The sequence below is a fragment of the Trachurus trachurus genome (assembly GCF_905171665.1).
Source record: "Trachurus trachurus genome assembly, chromosome: 16".
In the NCBI taxonomy this organism is placed as follows: domain Eukaryota; kingdom Metazoa; phylum Chordata; class Actinopteri; order Carangiformes; family Carangidae; genus Trachurus; species Trachurus trachurus.
Window position 1 is genome coordinate 21,632,480 of NC_139902.1, and position 19,389 is coordinate 21,651,868.

The following is a 19,389-nucleotide window of genomic DNA, read 5'->3' on the forward strand; positions in this document are numbered from 1 at the left end:
GGCATAGGACGAGCTTCACACACGCACAAGGAGGAAGCTAAAGATATTATTTAGTTTGGCTCTCCCTCTGTGGGTGCACTGCAGAAAACTAACCTGCAAAATATGTTTGGGAAGCCTGAAAATGGGTTGTTGGCAGGTCAGAGGAAGAAGGGCCAGAAAGGTGCCACAGAGAAAAGAGGACTGTACCTTTGAGAGCCGATGCCATTCCAGTATCTGAGAAGTCGAATTCAATTTTTATTTGGATGACCGGACAACATTCAGTTGTGAAACATTTAAAAATATTACAAAAATAAGACCCAAAGCACTCAAACAGACAGTCCATTTATATCAAACATTTTATTTCTTGATTTTTTTATTTTGTTTTTATAAAATTCTTTTACAAAATTGTGATTTTTCCGCTATCGTTCCACTTTCCATCTCTATAAAATTAGGTCTGCAGTTACAGAGGAGAATGAAGGAAGCAGGCAGAGATTCATTTGAGACTCATTTTGTGAGAGAATTATTTGTGCATTACATGTATTACTATACTTGTGACAACAAAGAGGAGGGGACCACTGGGCCCTCGCAAGTATAATAATACAAGGCAGTGCATGTGTCAGTAAGAGTCAAAAAAGATCTTGAAAAATGTTCCAATAACAGAAAAGGCAGGAATGTCAGTATCAGAGGTTTGGTGATAAGTCTTAGTAGAATTCCAGTGTTAAACATTATTTGGGGAGCCATTATGAGTTACTGAATACTGATAGAGAAAACAAAACAAAAAAACTACTATGAAAAAAAAGGGACCTGTTTGTTACACAAGATGGGGGGGAAAAAACTCAAAAGTGTATTTCTTCTGAAGGCACATCAATATATAACTCCCTGCCCTCTGAAACAACAAGAAAAGGGAAGGAAAAGAAAAAGATAAAGAAAATGTCATCTTAAATATTGCACCAAGTTCATTTCTGAAATGTGACTCTGTTTACCACCATATTCAGTTGTCTTGATAGCGCTGTGTTCAGTAATTCGCGATTGTTTACTTGCTGTCAATCTGATAGCACATTCTCAGAAGTGAAAAATACCATGCAGTCAGTTTATCAGTCTCTCACACATATACTCTCTCCTTCCTTCTCCCTTCTCCCCTTTTCTCACACATTTCCTTGCTTTCTTGAATCAACAAAAAATACTTTAATGAACCAGATAAATATGGGAATGCATGGCATCCTCATATCATCACAATTGATCTATTGGCACATGTTGTGGTCTGTGAAGGACTGTGAAGCTCACCAGAAAGATTGTTTTATCATTCACAAAAAAAAAAAAAAACTTTCACAAAAAAAAGAAGAAGCTGGAGGAGGAGTCAGGGCAGGTGTGACTAGATTTCTAACAGAATTGCTCAGATACACTTTCACTTGATGATGTACAGTGATTTAAAAACTCAGGTGCACATTCAAGGTTCATCAAATTACATTAGCATTTTCAGATAATCTGATATGACACATCGAGATCCAAAAAAATAAAGCTTGACTATTAATGGAACCAAACACGTAGAATTTGTTTAAGCCAATTAGCCTATTGATCCATCTGCAAAAACCCAATTTCATGGTCCACTGACACTTGGCAGCCAATGAACAGATTTGCAGCAAATGAGATATGTCTCAAATTCAGAAGACTTATGTACAGGGAGCAATAAAGATGTAATTTATGAGACATATTGAATGGAACATATTTCTAAGCATCCTGGTTTTACATTTTGCTTCTTGAATGTGGCCCAAGCACAATATCACACTGCCAATCTGAATCTCTAAGAGATGAATAGATGTTTAAATCTGTGATCAGATACAAATTGGCATTGTCCAAATACACAAGGAATTGAAAGGCTTCTAATTACATGCATTTCTGATAAATATGTTGTAACAACCCACAAATGAGAATAATTATTTAATAGAGCGTATCCCATCAAAAGTGCCAATCCTTGCCTTTGCCTTCTTTTACAGACTCACATGGCGAGAAATCTTGTCGATCTGGCCACATGAACAGTGAGGAAAAATTAGACCAGTCTACTCAGTATTATGCCAACTCTTCCTCTGACAGCATCAAACACCATGTGATTCTCCTAGATGTAAGACTGTGTAATGTACTTGTGAGCCTGGCCTACTTAACTGCCAAACTTGCCACTGGACAAAATGAAATTGGGTATATGACAGAGAAAATAACCGTGAATAAATATCCTCGCTAAACAAGCCCAAAAAGATCCATTCCCTGGCTTTCACAGTGGTTTGCATTTCAAACAGACCATTGGTTGTCTCACTTGGCAAAATTAGCCTCCTTTAACCAAGGCAACTCTTATGATCCTATATTGTTCTTCAGGCCAGCATGTCCAGGAACAAATTCTACCTGGCAAATGAACATTTGCAAATGAAAAACAAGAAACAAAGCTAGAATAAAAGATTGGATTTTGATTGCATATGTGAATATCTGTTCCCACATAACAATTTTTCGAGAAATCAAACTAGTTTTGCGAGTTGCAGTTTTACCAGGAGCAGAAAGTTCACAATGATACATTAGTTAATTCAATTGAGTAAAAAGACATTTTTATTATATTTCGGCAAAGAAAAAACGGTGTATGCTGACCTGAAGAATTTACTACAAGATCCAAAAATGTATCAATCATTACGAAAATCACAAACCATGAGAGCAAGAACAAAACAGAAAGCAGCAAGATCAAGGTGCTTGTTCTGCACCATGCCTTTCTCTCAGACTCCCACATCCCAACGCTGTTAGATAAACTTGAGGCACTGTGAGTATCAGATCAACGATGGTTGAGAGGTCATTCCTCTTCTTCACCCACCCTGCTATTGGTTTTAATTAAGACAATACAGAGAGAGTAGTAGGCCATTCATTCATTGTATAAAAAAAATAGCTAAACACAATCCAAAATAGTGTTATCCTCTTCATAGTCATAATTATCAATAATTTTCTGTCAGCAAAAACGTTCGGGGACCTGTGCATAGTGTGCAGAGCAGAACACACAGTTTCTCTCAGTGGGATGGAGTTGGAAGTGGTTTGCCACTGTTGGGACACTAAAGCAGCAATCTGTGATTTCCAACTCCGTGAATTTGACCACTTTTAGTTCAAAGTTGAGCACTTTAAAGTGCTCAGGTGTCCTTCAGTTGTTGATAGTCATCGTGAAATTGTGGGGCCGGTGCGCTCAGCTATCCCCAATTCACATAAGAGAACAGGTACAGGGGGGAGAAATAGGAGGAAGTACAAAGGATATCATGAAGGAGACCAATGAATGTGCTGTTCTCCTGTTCCGTCCTCGTTTCTTTACCTCCTCCCCTCGTCTCCCCAATCCTATTTGCTTTTCCATTGATCCGTCCATGCAATCATGGAAAGGGCTCTGCGTTTCTCCACATGTCCGCCCCCTCACTCATTCGTTTTGTTGGGTCCAGAGAGCGTGGGGGCTGTGAAGGGTTATAGTCTCTCAATATCCCTGTACTTCTTCCGCAGTATGGACACCTGGTCTTTGAAGAGGACTGGGTCCAGCCTCATCTGAGAATGGACGAGGGGCATGGTGCCAAACCAGCTGGCAAACTTGTTCATGCAGGTCTGACGCTGGGCAAAGTGGTCCGGGTCAGCCCAGCGAGACGCCCGGGAGCTCTGGGAATTGGAGGTGGAGGGTGGAGAGGTGGATGGAAAGAGAGAGAGTGAATGAGAGAGGGAGAATGACAGTGGGGGGTTGGTAAGGAAGGATGTGGATGGAACAGCAGGAGGATGAGAGGGCAGAAAAGAAAAGTGAAGTCAGAGGTAAAAAAGAGAACGATAGGTGCACAAGGTGCATTGGGAGAGGGAAAGACACCAACAGAATGAATAATGCATCAGCAATTATCCTGACCTTTCAGAGCTTATTGTAATTATTCATGAGTTTTTCTTATTGAAATGCCATATTGCAATAAACAAACAACCGATGATCTGTTTTCCCCTGCTGACAGGTAACAATGTAGGGTTTAGGTGGTCACCTCCATCACCCCTATAATAAGGAGCAAAACAGTTGACGGTCTGTTATAAACTGACCATCGTTGTGAAAAATAGATCATTAGATAATGCAGGTTTTTACTGTTTAAAAGGCCTGTGTTCTTGTCAGGTTGAAGGACAGCTACTAGAATTTGTGAAAGAGAGATTCATTTACTTCTGAAATGTACTACATTTGCTTCTTTAGGGAAAAACCATGTCACAGATCCATAAATAACCACACTCACTTCTAAAAAAAATCCCTGTGCCTGTTCGACCTTTAGACTTTAATCAAAATGAATCTACTTTACATCGTAATAAATCTGCCTTACCTGTCCCATCATGGTCTCCTTGTATTGTTTCTTCTGGGTGACCTTGATGGGTGGTAGTTTAGAGACCGACGACACCAGGAAATTCATCAGAATGTCCTCGCAGTTTGACATTTGGTCGACCATCGTCTTCAGGCTGGCTGGAAGGTAAGTGGTGTACAAGTAGTGGTAGTATCTAAAGAGAGAAAGAAAGTGAGAGGGAAATGTGTTAGTATTGAACTGAAGAGAGAAAAAAATGACAATGGAGAGAAATACGCCACAGAAGCAAGAGGAGTACAAGAGTAGTAGTAGAGTAGAGAGTCAGTACTTGTGATAGATGGCGGCCCCGGTCAGCACCATGGAGTAGTCATTGGTCCATTTGGAAGTGTAGCCCCACCGCTCCTTGTTGCCGTCCCAGAAGTGGCTGCGGGCTGGGTAACCAACGATGCGGTCTGGGAAACTCTGCCACACCGTGAAAGCAAAGTCCACCTGGACCAGGATCAGAAAGAAATGAATAGAGACAGAAGAGGGGGAGCAGGCACGAAGCCAGAAGAGTTATTAAAAAAAAAAAAGAACTTGTGCAACATGTGGTCTAGATGACAAATTGCTGTAGTGTTTCTGGCAGACTGACCTCAGTAGTGGAGAGCACGGTGTCCTCATCCAGACTGAGCACGGCATCGGTGGGGATGGTGTCGTACGGCAGAAAACGACTGCTTATCACCTGGGTTTATTGAGAGGGATGTAAACGGTTTACATGCAGCTCATCCACAACAATTCGTGCAACAACAGGGCTCATATGAACACGAGCGAGGTAACTTCTTCTGCCTGACAAGCAAACAGTTTTCTTCATGTCTGTTGGTGATGCAGAGTCGCTTCATCTCGCTGCGCGTACAACGGAGTCAGCTAAATATACAAGCCGACATTACACCATGACAGCAAACTGCAGCATCTAACTGATGAGCTAAGCCCACAGATAGAAATCTACAAGCAGCGGAGCGTGTTACACTCCCTGATGAGAAATGCAGCCTCTGATTTTGCCATCTATCTATCTATGCAAATTACTCTGTAACAAGTACATAGAAGGTGGGTTCCAATTTTAGAAATAAGTGCACACTAATTTAAATGCCAGTTTCAATTTAGATAGTGTGTGGGGTTCCATCCCCAACAGCGGTAACTGTGGAGAGCCACGCAGATATTTACCTACAAGATCTGGGCCAAATTATATAAACACTCAACAGTGGTGCACACACAAATGATGAAAAAAGGGACTTAGTTTGATGTTTCCAAGGCAGCACTGCGATCCCTGCCCAGCCTCTATATTTAATACCAGTAATACTTTCATAAAGCTTCATGAATATATACAATCAGAGTGACTTCTTTATCCGCCTTGTTTGAAACATCATTCACTAAATTCTGCGTTCAGTAAATATACTGTAGGTAAAGAAGAGATGTGTTTCTCTTCCTCCTTGTGACCATGTCATGCTCGTTATAATGAGTCATTCACATCATGGCAGGCAGTTTGTGAATTAGAGTAGGTTTTTAACACATGCTATTTCCAAAATTACACCAGGAAAAATCAAATGTCCTACATTGTAAATTTAAAAAAGCTGTAATGTTCAAAATCCTTCAAATAAAAAACGGATTGAAGCTGGGACACGGTACAATTTGATGCCTGTGGTTCTTGGACTCCAAAACTGAGTATGTGTTGTTGCCAATTTGGAAAGAAAAGGAAAACATTCGTTGTTTAAAACCGCTCCACGACAGGCAGATACAGCTGGATACACTTAAAAACATTGGGATTCCTGCTGTTTTATATTTTATGTCTCAAACTAAATTCATACACGGTCTTCCAGCGCCTGATGCAAAATGGCTGCAGTAACACCGTCTGTGCGAGGCATCAAGTGAAGGTGTTTACCTTGCTTTCCCCCTCTATAACAATGACGGGGACTGAGGTGGCAGGCCAGCGGTGCTTGGCAGGAAGAGGCTTGTCACAATTCCACAGGACTATCACCTGCAACAAAAGGAAAACGGGCGAAGCTTAGTCACTCTGAACACAACATGTCCAGTCATGTGAACACCTATGTATGTGTGATGAATTTTTAATTGCCATTTAATGTTTGACAGAGCTGTCCGGCTTAGCATTAAATGAACAGATCTAAAAACCTGCATTAAGAGCCTGTTTCAAGTCAAACCCTATTTTTATTTTCTCCTTTCTCATGTGGGAGACAACAACTTCCTCATGCTACTGCTGATCTATTTTCAGCGCTGTCACACCGCCTACAGTTAATGTGACAGCAACACACCATATAACTGTAAATGCTTCCAACTACATGTGCTGACATCTTCAAGATAGCTGTGTAGGGAAATACAATTCATGGTGTTGTGCATTCTTTTTGTGAATATACCAAAAAAATGGGTGAAATAAAGTCCAATGGAAAAAAATAACTTTGATTCACGATATAACATAGTGGTTAAAAGGCTTACTAACATAAACCCACCACGGTCACCAACAGCATCTTACAGCTTTATAGATATGAGCTCACTCGCATCATTATGAACAATTTAGATTTTTGACAGCCGCACATTAAATGGTTCTGTGGTTTCCTATATTTTCTACAATGTGCATTACTATTGGATTTGTTTTATTTAGCATTGATTATAGTATTTAACTGTCAAAAGTGTGAGTGTGTCAGAGTGGATCTGTTGTGGCATAGAGGTTTGAAAATCATAAAGACAGCTTCCTTTCATCTCCAACATGAATAAAACATTGACGTTCAGAAGCCTTTAAGTGACAGTGACATGACAAACAGACCTTTCATCGCTTTGCTCACTTTTCTTAACCGTCTAACATCTTAAAACACTCTGCCATAAACATACATCTGATTGGATAGAGTAAGTATCTACATAATTAAGCTTCATTCAACACTAGGTTCATCACCGTTGTGGATCAGGTGTGAGGTGAGTAACGCAGTGTTGTGTGTCCCGGGGGTTTTGATTACCTGAGCACAGTACTGGGATTTGGCCACAGCCACAAGCAGCTTCATGACTGGCTGAGACTGGGAGACCAGCGGAGTCACCACATGAATGATTGCTGTAAACTTGGAGTATGGCTTGATACCTGCATTGAAGGTTGGGACACACCAAAGGTAAGAAAACAAGCAATTTACATCCGTCAAGTAGGATTTCAAGCTGAAGAAACAAGCTCCTGAAAAGTTCACTCATGCATTATTTAACATTCGTGTTACATAATGACACAAAGTCATCTGCAGTTCCATGTTTTCTAAGTAAGAATCACAGGTAACATCTCTTTGACAGTTTGGAGCATCTCCTTGTTGGTGCTTGTTTACCTCGAGCTGTGTTTACTTGACATATAGTGAAGCCGAACAAGTTTAATGAGGCTTGTTAAGGAAAAGGTGTCAGTTAACCAAATCCCAAAGTCAACAACAAGCCGCATATCTATCCAATTAACCAACAACATGGCAGGTCTAATTGGTGAGCTTCTGAGACAAATCATGAATTAATAAAGATATATTGCGTAACTTGTGGCAATGTCACTGATTCGCATGTTAGTTTACAAGGATTCGGCAGATGCTACGCACCAGCTGTTCCTGTGCCGTCTCATAATGAAAATGAGTCTATCAAACCTGAGGGTGTGTCATTACCGAGGTTGTTATCGCACTGTATACCATATGTATGAATAATTAACTGACCCAGCTTAGCGTAATAGAAGGGGAAGTCTCTCAGGTATGTGGAGTACTGAGGCAGGGTGAAAAGACCTCCAGGCAGGCTGTTCCACATGAGGTTACTCCTTGAGGTTTGCTGCAGCACTCGGTCTTGGATGATCTGCACAAACATTGCAACAGAGGAAACAACACAAATCAGTGTTTTCTGTAGATATGTCAATCAATGTCAAAGTAAAATGCTCACAGCTCTGTGACGCACAGAGTAAAGAATCACACGATCCCCTGTGGTCAGTGAGATGACAGCAGGACATCAGATCTGTTCAAAGCTCTTGGAAGATCTCTATTCATTCACTTACAAATCAAACAAACATGGCAAGCTTGCATGCTATTTGAAAACTGAGTGCAGACATAGATCCTCTCTGGCACGTCTCAAATTAACAACTGAGACAATGAGTGATTTCAAACAAACAAGGACCCTGCAGACTACAAATGAGTGGTTCATTAAACTGTTGTTATCATAAACAACAAGTTCATACCCTCTAATTCAATTTTCTTTTTAATGTTTGCTTGTAGACTGGTTATGTTTGATGTGGTCTATTATTCTCCCATCTTTTTAAAATGGATTTATAAACGCATCTCTATCATTGAGAGTAACAAACTGATAATCCACATATTTGTTAACATAAACACTGTTAATGTATCAAGTAGCCAGACTAAAATATGTTTTTTTTTTTTTTTTACTTGTGTGCAATTAAAGTCTGCACACAGACTATGAAACAGTAGCTGAAAACGTTTTATGAAATTCATTCCAAACTTTAAACTTAGGGAACAATACTGCAAAACAATTATAATGGTCTGGCTTAGGAGGCATGCATGGCTTCATAAACTAAAACTTGTTATGGGTGATAAAAAAAAGTAGTGCAAATGTAATTTAACAGTGACATCATGTCAATTTTTCAAATGGTTCTGAGATGCCAAGACTTCTGACCACTTCCCGTTCTTGTACTATGGTATGTCTTGAGACAAACAGATACTTTAAGATACTGAGAGTGTAAACAGATCGAAGATCAGCTTCTTGAGCCTGTAACTTCACCCCGCTGACAGAGAAATCCCAGCTCTGCTTTCTAGCGCCCTGACTTCTTACCCCCGGGGACGAGGCCTTGTAACACTATCTGTGGACAGCAACTAACTAACTGTAAGCTGCAGTCAGCAATACAGCTTATAGTACATGTAACTGGACATCACTAATACATTTCTTATTTGTTGCTTTAAATAGAACATTTGGGTTAAAGCAGAAGTGAGTGATATATTTGTGTTAATATAAGTCTTAAATAGTTATATCTTCCGACAGCAATCACTTACATAGAGTGTTTGGACTGAAACACGGGTCTCTCAGTCCCTCTGCTCTGCTCTGAGCCGAAGAGAAAACATTTATCGTATCCTACAGTTTTTATCCAATGAGGAGAGAGAACGGCATGCAGGGCTGTGTGTGCAGCCAAGGAACGCCGTGAATGTGGTGACGTAGCGACGAGGACTGTTATGGTGCGTTCAAGGAAACTCGTATTTTTCCGACCGTGAAGTGGTACCAGTTCGATCTGGTACGAGTTCACCGGTCGGAAGTTACGAGTGGCCGTTATAGTGACTTTCACCGGTAAAACAGGTCGGAAAAACACGAGTGGGTTGCCTGAAACGCTACAAAGTCGTAAGTTGTGACTTGAAGCTGTAATTTACGATTTCAAAAGCCTGCCTGGAACGCAGCATTAGCGAAAACGACCGGATCACTCACTTCTGCTTTAAATGAATTACATTTACATTAGGTATGGGTTAAAATGTTGATTCATTTATTTTCTTTGCCTATCATTCTGGTAGGTCATAAGTTAGAGATGCAGTACTGATACACATGTCAAGGTTAGACAGTGAGAGAGGCTGGTGGCTCTGGAGATGCACTAATGCTAATCCAAGATGTTGGTATGACAGCAGCTCTGAATTCTGCCTTACTTACAGCTAGGCCTAACACACTCCTGTCAGTTTCTCTGTCATGTTGCCTTATCCTTTTTCATTCCTCCCTGCTCTCTTCCCTGCTTGTTTGTAATTCTAGCCCAAGAGCAGTATGATAGCCTGGTACTCAGCAGGAAGAATACAGATAAATGGACTCTGACAGGAACAAATTACTGACGTGATTGATAGCCAAGCCACAGCAAGGAACAGCCTCAGAAACATGACAGCACTGGTTAACGATATATATCATCCCACTTGGTTTTCTAGTCTAGTCTGGAGCAGTTTCCTTCTTTGTTTAAAGCTACGCAGTGGGGTGGCTTGTAAAGTGGAGCACAAAGTAAATACCTAAGACGAACAAGGTCGAGAAACTGCAAAAACTTTATTAAAAAAGGTTTTTCAATGGATACATACTATGTTTGTTTTATTTTTGCCTCTGTGTGAAAGCATGCATGATTGTTCTTGCACAACAAAGCAGGCAAATAATTCATATTCATCCCCATTGATGATTTTTTTTCTTTTAATGAAAAAGAATGTGTATAATACTACTACTACTACTACTACTACTATTATGAAATAATAAAAAGCATGTGCATTTTTATTGTATGCATGAACATGTAAGCGTACCTCCAGTGTCGTTAGTACAATCTTCTCCACAGAGTTAAAGTACGCCTCCCATAGGAACTGGGTCTGCTGCCTCAGGGACAGGATCTTGTCTTGGTGGATGGAGTGCACCGTAGACGGGATCTGGGACAGAGGTGAACACATGTCAGCATGCAAGAGCAAACGCAGACCCCAGGTGTCTGTACTGGATACAGTCATTTAATCCACATAGTACTACAGCCTGTAGAAAAACTTCAGGATCTGCCTCAATAAGTGCTAAAGCTTTACAACAGCTTTAATTAACAGCTTAATTATAAATGTATGCATAAATACAACATGTGGGAATCAGAAGCAAAGAACACCTAAACACTGCTGTTGTGTTACCAACCCTCAAGATACGGCCACACAAAAACATTCTGAATGTGCTCAAGCTTTTACGCTAATGAAAATGAACTTGTAATGGGACAATGGTCTGTCGATAAAAATGTTTCGTCTTCCCTTGCAGCAGTGACAAAAACTTAAGTAAATCAACTTTAGGTATGTAGTAAGTCTTTGCAGCAGAAGAAGCTGTGCCCACCTGTAATAGCAGCCTTTCATCTCCAATCACAGCTGCCGTATTCCAGTCGATGATCTCCGAGAAAGGAAGTTCCCAGCCATTACTTAGCATCACGGGCACACAAGCTGCCTGCAATGGCAACACACAAACAGCACGCACAAAATGCACTGAGGGTTAATGAGAGGATCAGTCAAAAAAAAGTTGCTCTATGGAAACTGTGACACCCACGGTTTGGAAATAATGCAAACGCATAGCTGCAAGAAATAATGTATGAATAATACATGTATTAACTCAGTGGTGTGGAGAAGCTGAATATGAACCTGTCAGTGCCATGTCCCCTGGGACATTAGTCGGAAAATATTTGTACTCAAAAGGAACAACCGAGTATCACCCCTGTGTATAATTAGTATTTGTATGGGCAATAAAATAAAAATAAACTGAACAGAAGAGAGAGAAGAAAACAACAACAAATGGTTTTATGATCTGCGAATGCATGCCATCAAGGTCCTTTTCTAACATATCACATCTGGAAATTTAACTAAACACTGCAATGCATCTCCCAACACATTTTTATTAACTATAGAGCCACTGCAGTACCTTGATGAGCACTAACACAGTGAGGAAGCTGTGTGGTTTCATAAAAATGGTTGTTATGTTCAGTGGGAAAAAAAAAGACACACTTCAAAAACACTTGAAAATGAAACGCCTGCGTCTGAAAGATTAATGAAATAGCACTGAAGTGTGTTCATATTTGTGCACGCGCTGGTCCTTGTCAGTGTACAACTGGCTTAATCAGTTAAACGTCTTCACTCTCGACTCCAATACTGTGCTCTGTCTGTTTGGCTGTAATACTCCGCTGAGCCTGTGCAACCACTGCAGCACTCTGGCCTTCAACCTCCCCCCAAATTCCCCAATTTCTGCCTGCTCTTGTCGACTTCTGTGCTCCCGTGTAAGGCTGTGCTTGGATAGAGACACTAATACCTGCAGGCGATGGTCGGGCCCTCCACTCCACAGCCAGCCTCTGTCTGCATACTACCTCAATTGAGCTGCACTGCTTTGCCCCTTCCTGTGTCATCCCGGTCATCAGTCCATGGTCTCACTTCACCTCACCATTTGCTCCCCTGTGGTCCAATTATCCTCCCCTTCCAGTCAATACACAGTCACTGCACATTTTCTACTGTAAACTAAAAAAACGCTATCACTCTTATTCCTCTTGCTCAAAAACATATTTCCCTCACAAACTATTTCTCTGCTGTTTTTATTAGGAGTGGTGCTCGTTGTACTTGACACACACATTACTCATGCAGAGGAAACTAACGCTTTGACTTCAGCTACATTTTGTGCTTTGAGACAATAAATACAGAGTCTTCCAGTGCTGTCCATTGTTTTACTCAGGACACTCACACAGACAGAAAACCAAAGCACCCTTCCACATGTATTTACTTCTGTACATGTATATTTTACATATTGTTAACCAAGGTGTGTGAATGTAAAAAGGGCATTTGAAGTTCCTCAAGTTAAAATTCCATCGCAAAGGTTGTATCTGTAATACAGTTATTTTAAAAAATGTATCTCTGGTCTGGGCCAAGACTTCTGTCACATAAGGCCAAGGCACCAACATCTCTATTCACCTAAGAGTAGGCAGATTGTCAGGCCAGGGCCATTGCTAGGAATTCTGGGGCCCCTGAAAGAATACTAAAGTGGGCCCCTGACTTTTCCACTATGACTATGTATGTATGTATTATAATTTTTTATTTACCCTACTTAGTTTTGATGCTAATGCAGCATTACTATGAGTATTAGTCAGGGTCTTATGCAGAATAATTCAGTCATACAAAGATTAGACTACTGGGGTTTTTTGTGGGCCCTACTGGGTGCTGGGTCCCTAGAATTATCATCACCTTTCTCCCCTAAACAACGGAACTGCAGATTGTATGAACAAGACCTCTAGTAAGTAAGACAGACTCGGCACTGTTGGAAAACTGACTATGTACCACCTTCAGCCTCCAAAACAGCTTCCCTGTTTCCTGGCCATTCTCTATCTCTCTATCAAAACATATTCTAACAAACATATTAACTCATTTGGAGTTTGATCACGGTGGAGAGCAACGTCAAAATACATTATTCCAAAACCTATTTTGAGAATAACAAAGCTATAATAAAATCCGTATGACTTGGTGCAGAAAACACAAGTGTAACTGTAATCAAAGGGGAACAGAGGCAAACAGAGGCTTAAGTGTAGAAAATAGAGGAGAGGAGTTCAATTGGAAAGGAAGCAAAATGAAAGAAAAGTTGGCAAGCAGGCACAGCAGTGAAGTCAGAGTCAGAGGCTGCAGAAGTAACACAAGCTGCACAACAACAAAAAGACTGGCAGGCAGTGGATGAGTGAGTTAGTGGGAGTAACTCTGTGCATCACTTTTCCACTCCGAACCACTGATAAATGGCTTTATTGTTCATTGTGCTGGAGGAATCAAACTCGTAATGTTGAATGTTGCACATTGCATGTTCTTAGATATCAGTATTGCACCTATTACAAAAGATTCAGATTTAATGTCAGCTCCGTCCGAGATGCGTCTGTATTAGTACTACTGACCTGCAAAGCCTCTAAGAAGCGAAAGGAACCCAGCCGTCGTCCTCGGGGTACGAGACAGAATGTGGAGTTGTACAGCATCTCCCTGTAGTCGTATCTGCAGACATAAACGGAGATAAACATCAGGAATTTAACACTTAAATCAGCACAGTGTTTATTACTCAGAGATGCAGGATGGTAAATACAAAATCACAGAGGACGTCACCGCCCGCACATCAGAACCCATTGCATTTGTTTGAATGGGTTTACTTTACAAAGCCTGCTACTAAAATGATATGTAATAAAATCTTGACTGTGGGAATGCAGCCAATATCAGGATGAAGCTTCCTCAAACAGTCTCAGTGCAGCAGAGGAGACGCCTTTCTTTTTCTTTTTCTTTTTTTTGGAGAATGAAGTACCTGGAAGTCACGAGCACTTTCAGGGAAAATCTCATACTTTGATCCTGGCTCCTCTCTCTTCCCCTCTCTCGTGCATCTTTAAACCCCTTGCCCTCTCACCTGCACATCTCAACATCTCTTGTTTCTTCCTCGCTCCCTCCATCCAATCTAAGCCTCAGTCAGCACTTGCTTGGATTAAGGAGCTGCTTGGAATTCCTTCAGTGTCAATATTACATGCGTGCAGGAGAGAGTGCGTCAGAAAGTGTGTATTTTGTGAGTTGCCTGGTTGTGCATTCAGACAGAGTTTTGTGAGATACAACAACTACCGTAAAAGTGCGCATATATTATGTCCCATGTTAAATAATTTGTAGTCACATTTGCATGAGAATGAAAATATGAGTTTGAAGGTGAGTGACAATCCGTGTACACACAGAGGAGTGGGAAAAGAGCTCTTGGCACACACATTACTTTATTGTATATTTATATATATGTGTGTGAGTATATAGATTTATTATGCCTGAGGCTGTATTACACTGTGTATTGTCAACACAATGAGTCACTGCACAGACAACACATGTCAGTTTTATGTTGTATACATGGTGTTATGAAAATGCACCAGAGTAGCAATGCATAATAGAAAGATTTAAACAAAACAACAAGCAGGTTCAATTATACACAGTAGGTACCATTGATTTCCGTAATTCCAGAGCCATCTCACCAATTTAACGGTCGATAAAAAGCATGCATGAACTACAGAGCTGCATCCTTTCACACATTTCATGTTCCATATTGAAATCTGCTGGGTTTGTTTATGCTCATGAAAGCTTGCCAAATGTCAAGCAAATGATTTGGATTCATCTGCACACAAGTGCTTCCATCTATAACTCCTTTCATTCAGCAAAGACACAGAGCGCCAAGCCAGCTGGATGTCAAGTCCTCAAAAGCTTTTACACTATAGCGGGAATGCATGATTACACTGAGTGAAATATCGATGGCTTTTTAAAACATCACTTCAAAAGTGTTGTGGTTGGAACTAAGAGTCGAAAAACATTATGTTCAGTCGTGTTTGTTTGACTTGTTGTTTGGCAAGGTTCACTGACATTTAGTGAGTTGTTATATAGTGAGCAATATATGTGGATATATACCCAGTATCTAAGTGGAAAGATCTAGTTAAACCCCTCAGAAGTCTGTGTCTGTTACCACCACCCACACTTTGTAGATTCGTCCAGTTGACAGGCTCAAACAGATTTTAGTGGATATTTGTCAGGCCAGATCTTTTGAACTCGGTTTCCCTCTGAAAATAAGCCAGGATAAGGATTTTTTTCTGGTGGAGGTCAAGGACAACTGGTGGACAAGCAAACACAACTTTTTAATTATGTTCTTATTCTGTGTGTGGCCTAAAAAAAAGAAAAGCATTATCCACTGCAGTAACCAGTTCACACAGAGCTGCATGAGATGCAAAAAACGTCATCTTGCGATTATATGGGCAGATACTGAGATTGTGATTTCAGCTGGAATGAGATTTTTTTCTTTTCACATTCAAAAATGCATACAAATCATGATGTGTTTTTTTGTTGGGTCTTTTACCAAACAAATAGGTCCCTATACATCTTGAGAATATTATTTATTGTGACACATTTTACATTTATCAAAAGAATTGCACCTCCTCCTCCTCCTATTTGGACATTGCACTTGTCCAAATTGAGATTTTGATTACACTGTGATTAAAATGTCCAGCCTTATATCACCAAATACAAAGCCTTACTGAAGTGTTTACACCAAGCACTGACAGCACCATCATATGGGGGTGCAATGCAAAATATCAGCTACAATGTTGAATCAACTTTGGTGATTATGTTATATTTATCTGGATAATCCGATAAGTGCACACATACCATTTACAATTAACAGCCACTACAGTGACTCTAGAGAAGATTAACATCCACAAAAAGCATAAAAGCTACAGTTAAGCTAGATTCTATCTATAGTAATACACTATAATGTACACAGAAATCCATTATCTATGGAGCAAATAGGAGTTAATAAAACCACAGGCTGCTCTCAACCGTGCATTATAAAACCATGACTTCATTTCATTAGTCTAATTCCAATGCAGATATGATGAGACTATCATTAAGCATGACAGACAAATAATCCTGCCAGAGCCACGTAACAGCTGAGCGCTTCACAGGCTTATAAAAACAAAAGTATAGGTCCATATCTGGGTCTGACAGGGTGTAAATCCACCATCCATTACATTTCCTGACAGTGCAACCTCAGAGAAGACCAGATGTTCCTCTCCCTGCATACCTCCATTCTTTCCTACTCTTCCAGATGGCTGCCTGTGGGGAGGAGAAGTCTCACAGTATGCTACCGCATGTCAGTGGAGACGATAGGGATGAGTGAGAAAGCATCTTCTCCATAAACTACCATCTGTCCTGATGTGCATTTTCCTCTTTTATTTGTCCCAGATTCTGCAGTGTGATCCGTGAAGGTGTTCAACAGATTGGTCCAGTTGCGAAAAAGTAGTATAGATGTCAGTGAGCAGTTACTCATACCTTGTATCTCACACAAATGCCTGCAATTAACTCTACATGATACGAGGTAAATCCTGCCTTGTCCCATATTTTCACTGCTCCGACACGCAGATGGCTGCTGGTGAGCAAAGCTGTCTCACAGTAACAGATTGGGCATCACTGAAAAAAAATGAATAAATAAAAATCACACAGCTTAAGTAATGAACTTGAGTTGGTGTTTCAGCGAAAGCTTATTTTATTCATTTCATTGTAGGAGTGCATGAATAATATAAAGATAAACTACTGTCTAAAACTAACATTTTTTTTTTTTTTTTTTAAAAGGTGACAACAGTTCACATTGTCACATATATTATTTATCTATATAATACTGACGAATGTTGGTTTTACACTGAAATGCATAACACAGGCACATCAATATATTGTAATGCTCATCATCTTGATCATCCCATAGGATCCTGCTGTAGAGATTTGCACAAGGCTTCAGCCTCTCTATTGAGAGAATGCATGCGGTGGACTTGGACATATTCAGTGGCGATTCGTCCTCGACCAACTGTTCACTCAGAGTGACCACACTGTTGACATTTCTGACCATTCTGTTGCACTTTGGTAAGAAACCATCTTAAGAAAATAACAGCTCTTTCTTATTATCACCGTGTGTGAGCATGAGAGAGGGAGGGAGAGAAAGAAAGACGGTGGAACATTAAAAAAAGAACTTGAAATTCTTCGGTTTGAGTAGACATAGTGGCTATAATGAAGAAGAAAGTCAAGATCTAAAAAAAAAAAAAAAAAAAACAGTATGCCCAAGACTAATTTTGAATATCTTAAAAAATATGCAACAAAGACTTAACAATAAGCTCTTTCTTTTCTCCCTCTGTATGAACCGAGAGCAAAGTAAAGCTCGATATTATGGGCTGGGCTCTTACTCATACAAATGGAGTTACATCCAAGGAACTTCTATTATTTGGCATTGTGAAATAATGTCTGCTTTGAGAGATGACCAAGATGAAAACGTGGAGGCCAGCTTACTGTGATTTGCATATAGGTTTAACATGGGGGATGTAGATCATGACCAAATTCAACAAATATACATGCAAACAGTTTTCCCTCAATCCACAGCAGGAGAGGTGAGTGGATAAAATCTTAAGTGTACTCATGCAGCATCATCACTTTAACACCATAACTCAGATCAATAATTAAACAGCCTATTCCTGGAACATGCCTCAAGTTTACTCTTGTTGGAGAAAGGAGCTTGGACTGGCCAGTGAAATGGTAAAGCTTCACCTTAGTATAATGTTTTGGGAGAGCAACTGTTATATCATGTCCGTATATTTCCATCGATTCATTCAAGGATATAATGCAATGTTATTTATTAATATTGCAGGCAGGAAAAACTGTTTGATTCAGAGAAAGAGAAAAGAATAACAGGAGGTGAGCTGGGTCAAGAAAAAAAACATCAACCAGTCTCCTAGCAACGGGAATGGATGGAGTGAAAGAGAAATGCATGGCTCATTCTGTCAAGTGCCTGAGGAGCCTCAGAAGAACAGCCAAAGTGTAAGTCTCCCATAATCCACTGGGACCACACACATTTCTAACATAACAGAGAGGACCACAATCAGAGGCACTGCTTCAGATGATCTATGACAAGTGGAAAATGCACGAAGCTTCTCCCCACAAACTGTCGTCTGTCCTGGGACAGAAGGCCTGTTAATCCACCACACACCATGACATGACACTAGATCATCTGCTCCAGTCACAGGGAACAACATGACTCTCCTTATCCTTTCATCTGATTTCTGTTCTGTTCTGCACTTTGTGTTCACTTTGAACATCTTGTCCAGATTTCTGAACTGCTAAATAAATTAGGAAGTGAATCCGTACAAATATTCAAACCTCGTCTTTTTGTATGTTTTAGGGGTAAAGAAAAAAGAAAAAGAACAAAGGTAACTAATACTATCACCATGACAAGATCAGAAATATAACTTTGCTAAGTGTTTTTCATTTATCATTTTCAAAACCTATAAACATTTCTTAGTTTATTTTAGTTTAGTCGTAGAATACAAATATTGGAGTTCCCATTCTTCTCAAGTTGTTGACATTTTACAGACTACATGACTGAGAAAATAATAGAATAAGTAAATTCACTGCACGTGATTAATTTCATGAGTATTTCATCAGTACCATGAAATGAATTGACATCCACAGTGGGTCCCAAGTAGTTTACTCGAGTTAAATTTAATGGTCTGTAATGATCACCTGAATAATCAAAGACTCAAGTTGAAAAAAAAAAAAAACTCTTTCAAATAAAATGCCTTCGGTTCATAGAGCAGCCGTCACTCCTCTTGATCAGAGGGAGAACATCCTTAACGAGAGAAAACTCCCCAAGATGAACTTCACAGGGGAAAATGAAGGCAACTCTGCTACAGTCCCGCTCTCTCTCTGCCGTCTCCCATCCCATACAGACTTCATATCTCATTTTTTGCTTCCTCTTTTCTGTCACAGTTCAGCCATGTTGATGGGCAGTTGGCTGTTGCCAGGACTCTGAGTTCAAGCCAGAGGAATTTCAGCCTGAAAGGGACCGAGTAAAAGTGAGTGTCATCAGATGAGAAAGGGAAGGAAGAAAAAAACAGCAGTTGACAACCGGCTCGCTATATCCAAGCCCCACGCAGCCAGCGCCACTCATGGCAAGAATGTCACACACACAACACAACCGCACACATAAAGACTTGTTTTGATCTCAATACAGATCAGAG

The 19,389-nt window shown here is 40.3% G+C and overlaps 1 protein-coding gene across 1 annotated transcript in view; it reads right to left on the reverse strand.

The window, feature by feature from the left end:
- Positions 1-412: 412 nt before the first annotated feature.
- LOC310999077 (exostosin-1a-like) overlaps positions 413-19,389 on the reverse strand; it is a 39,407-nt gene continuing 20,430 nt past the window's right edge. The window contains exons 2-11 of the mRNA XM_083989391.1: positions 13,729-13,822; positions 11,157-11,264; positions 10,604-10,723; positions 8,009-8,141; positions 7,298-7,416; positions 6,214-6,309; positions 4,930-5,019; positions 4,627-4,787; positions 4,323-4,494; positions 413-3,639 (exon numbers count right to left, since the gene is read on the reverse strand). Coding sequence (XP_083845517.1) covers positions 3,454-3,639; positions 4,323-4,494; positions 4,627-4,787; positions 4,930-5,019; positions 6,214-6,309; positions 7,298-7,416; positions 8,009-8,141; positions 10,604-10,723; positions 11,157-11,264; positions 13,729-13,822 — 1,279 coding nt within the window. The 3' untranslated portion in view covers positions 413-3,453. The remainder of the gene's footprint in view (positions 3,640-4,322; positions 4,495-4,626; positions 4,788-4,929; positions 5,020-6,213; positions 6,310-7,297; positions 7,417-8,008; positions 8,142-10,603; positions 10,724-11,156; positions 11,265-13,728; positions 13,823-19,389) is intronic.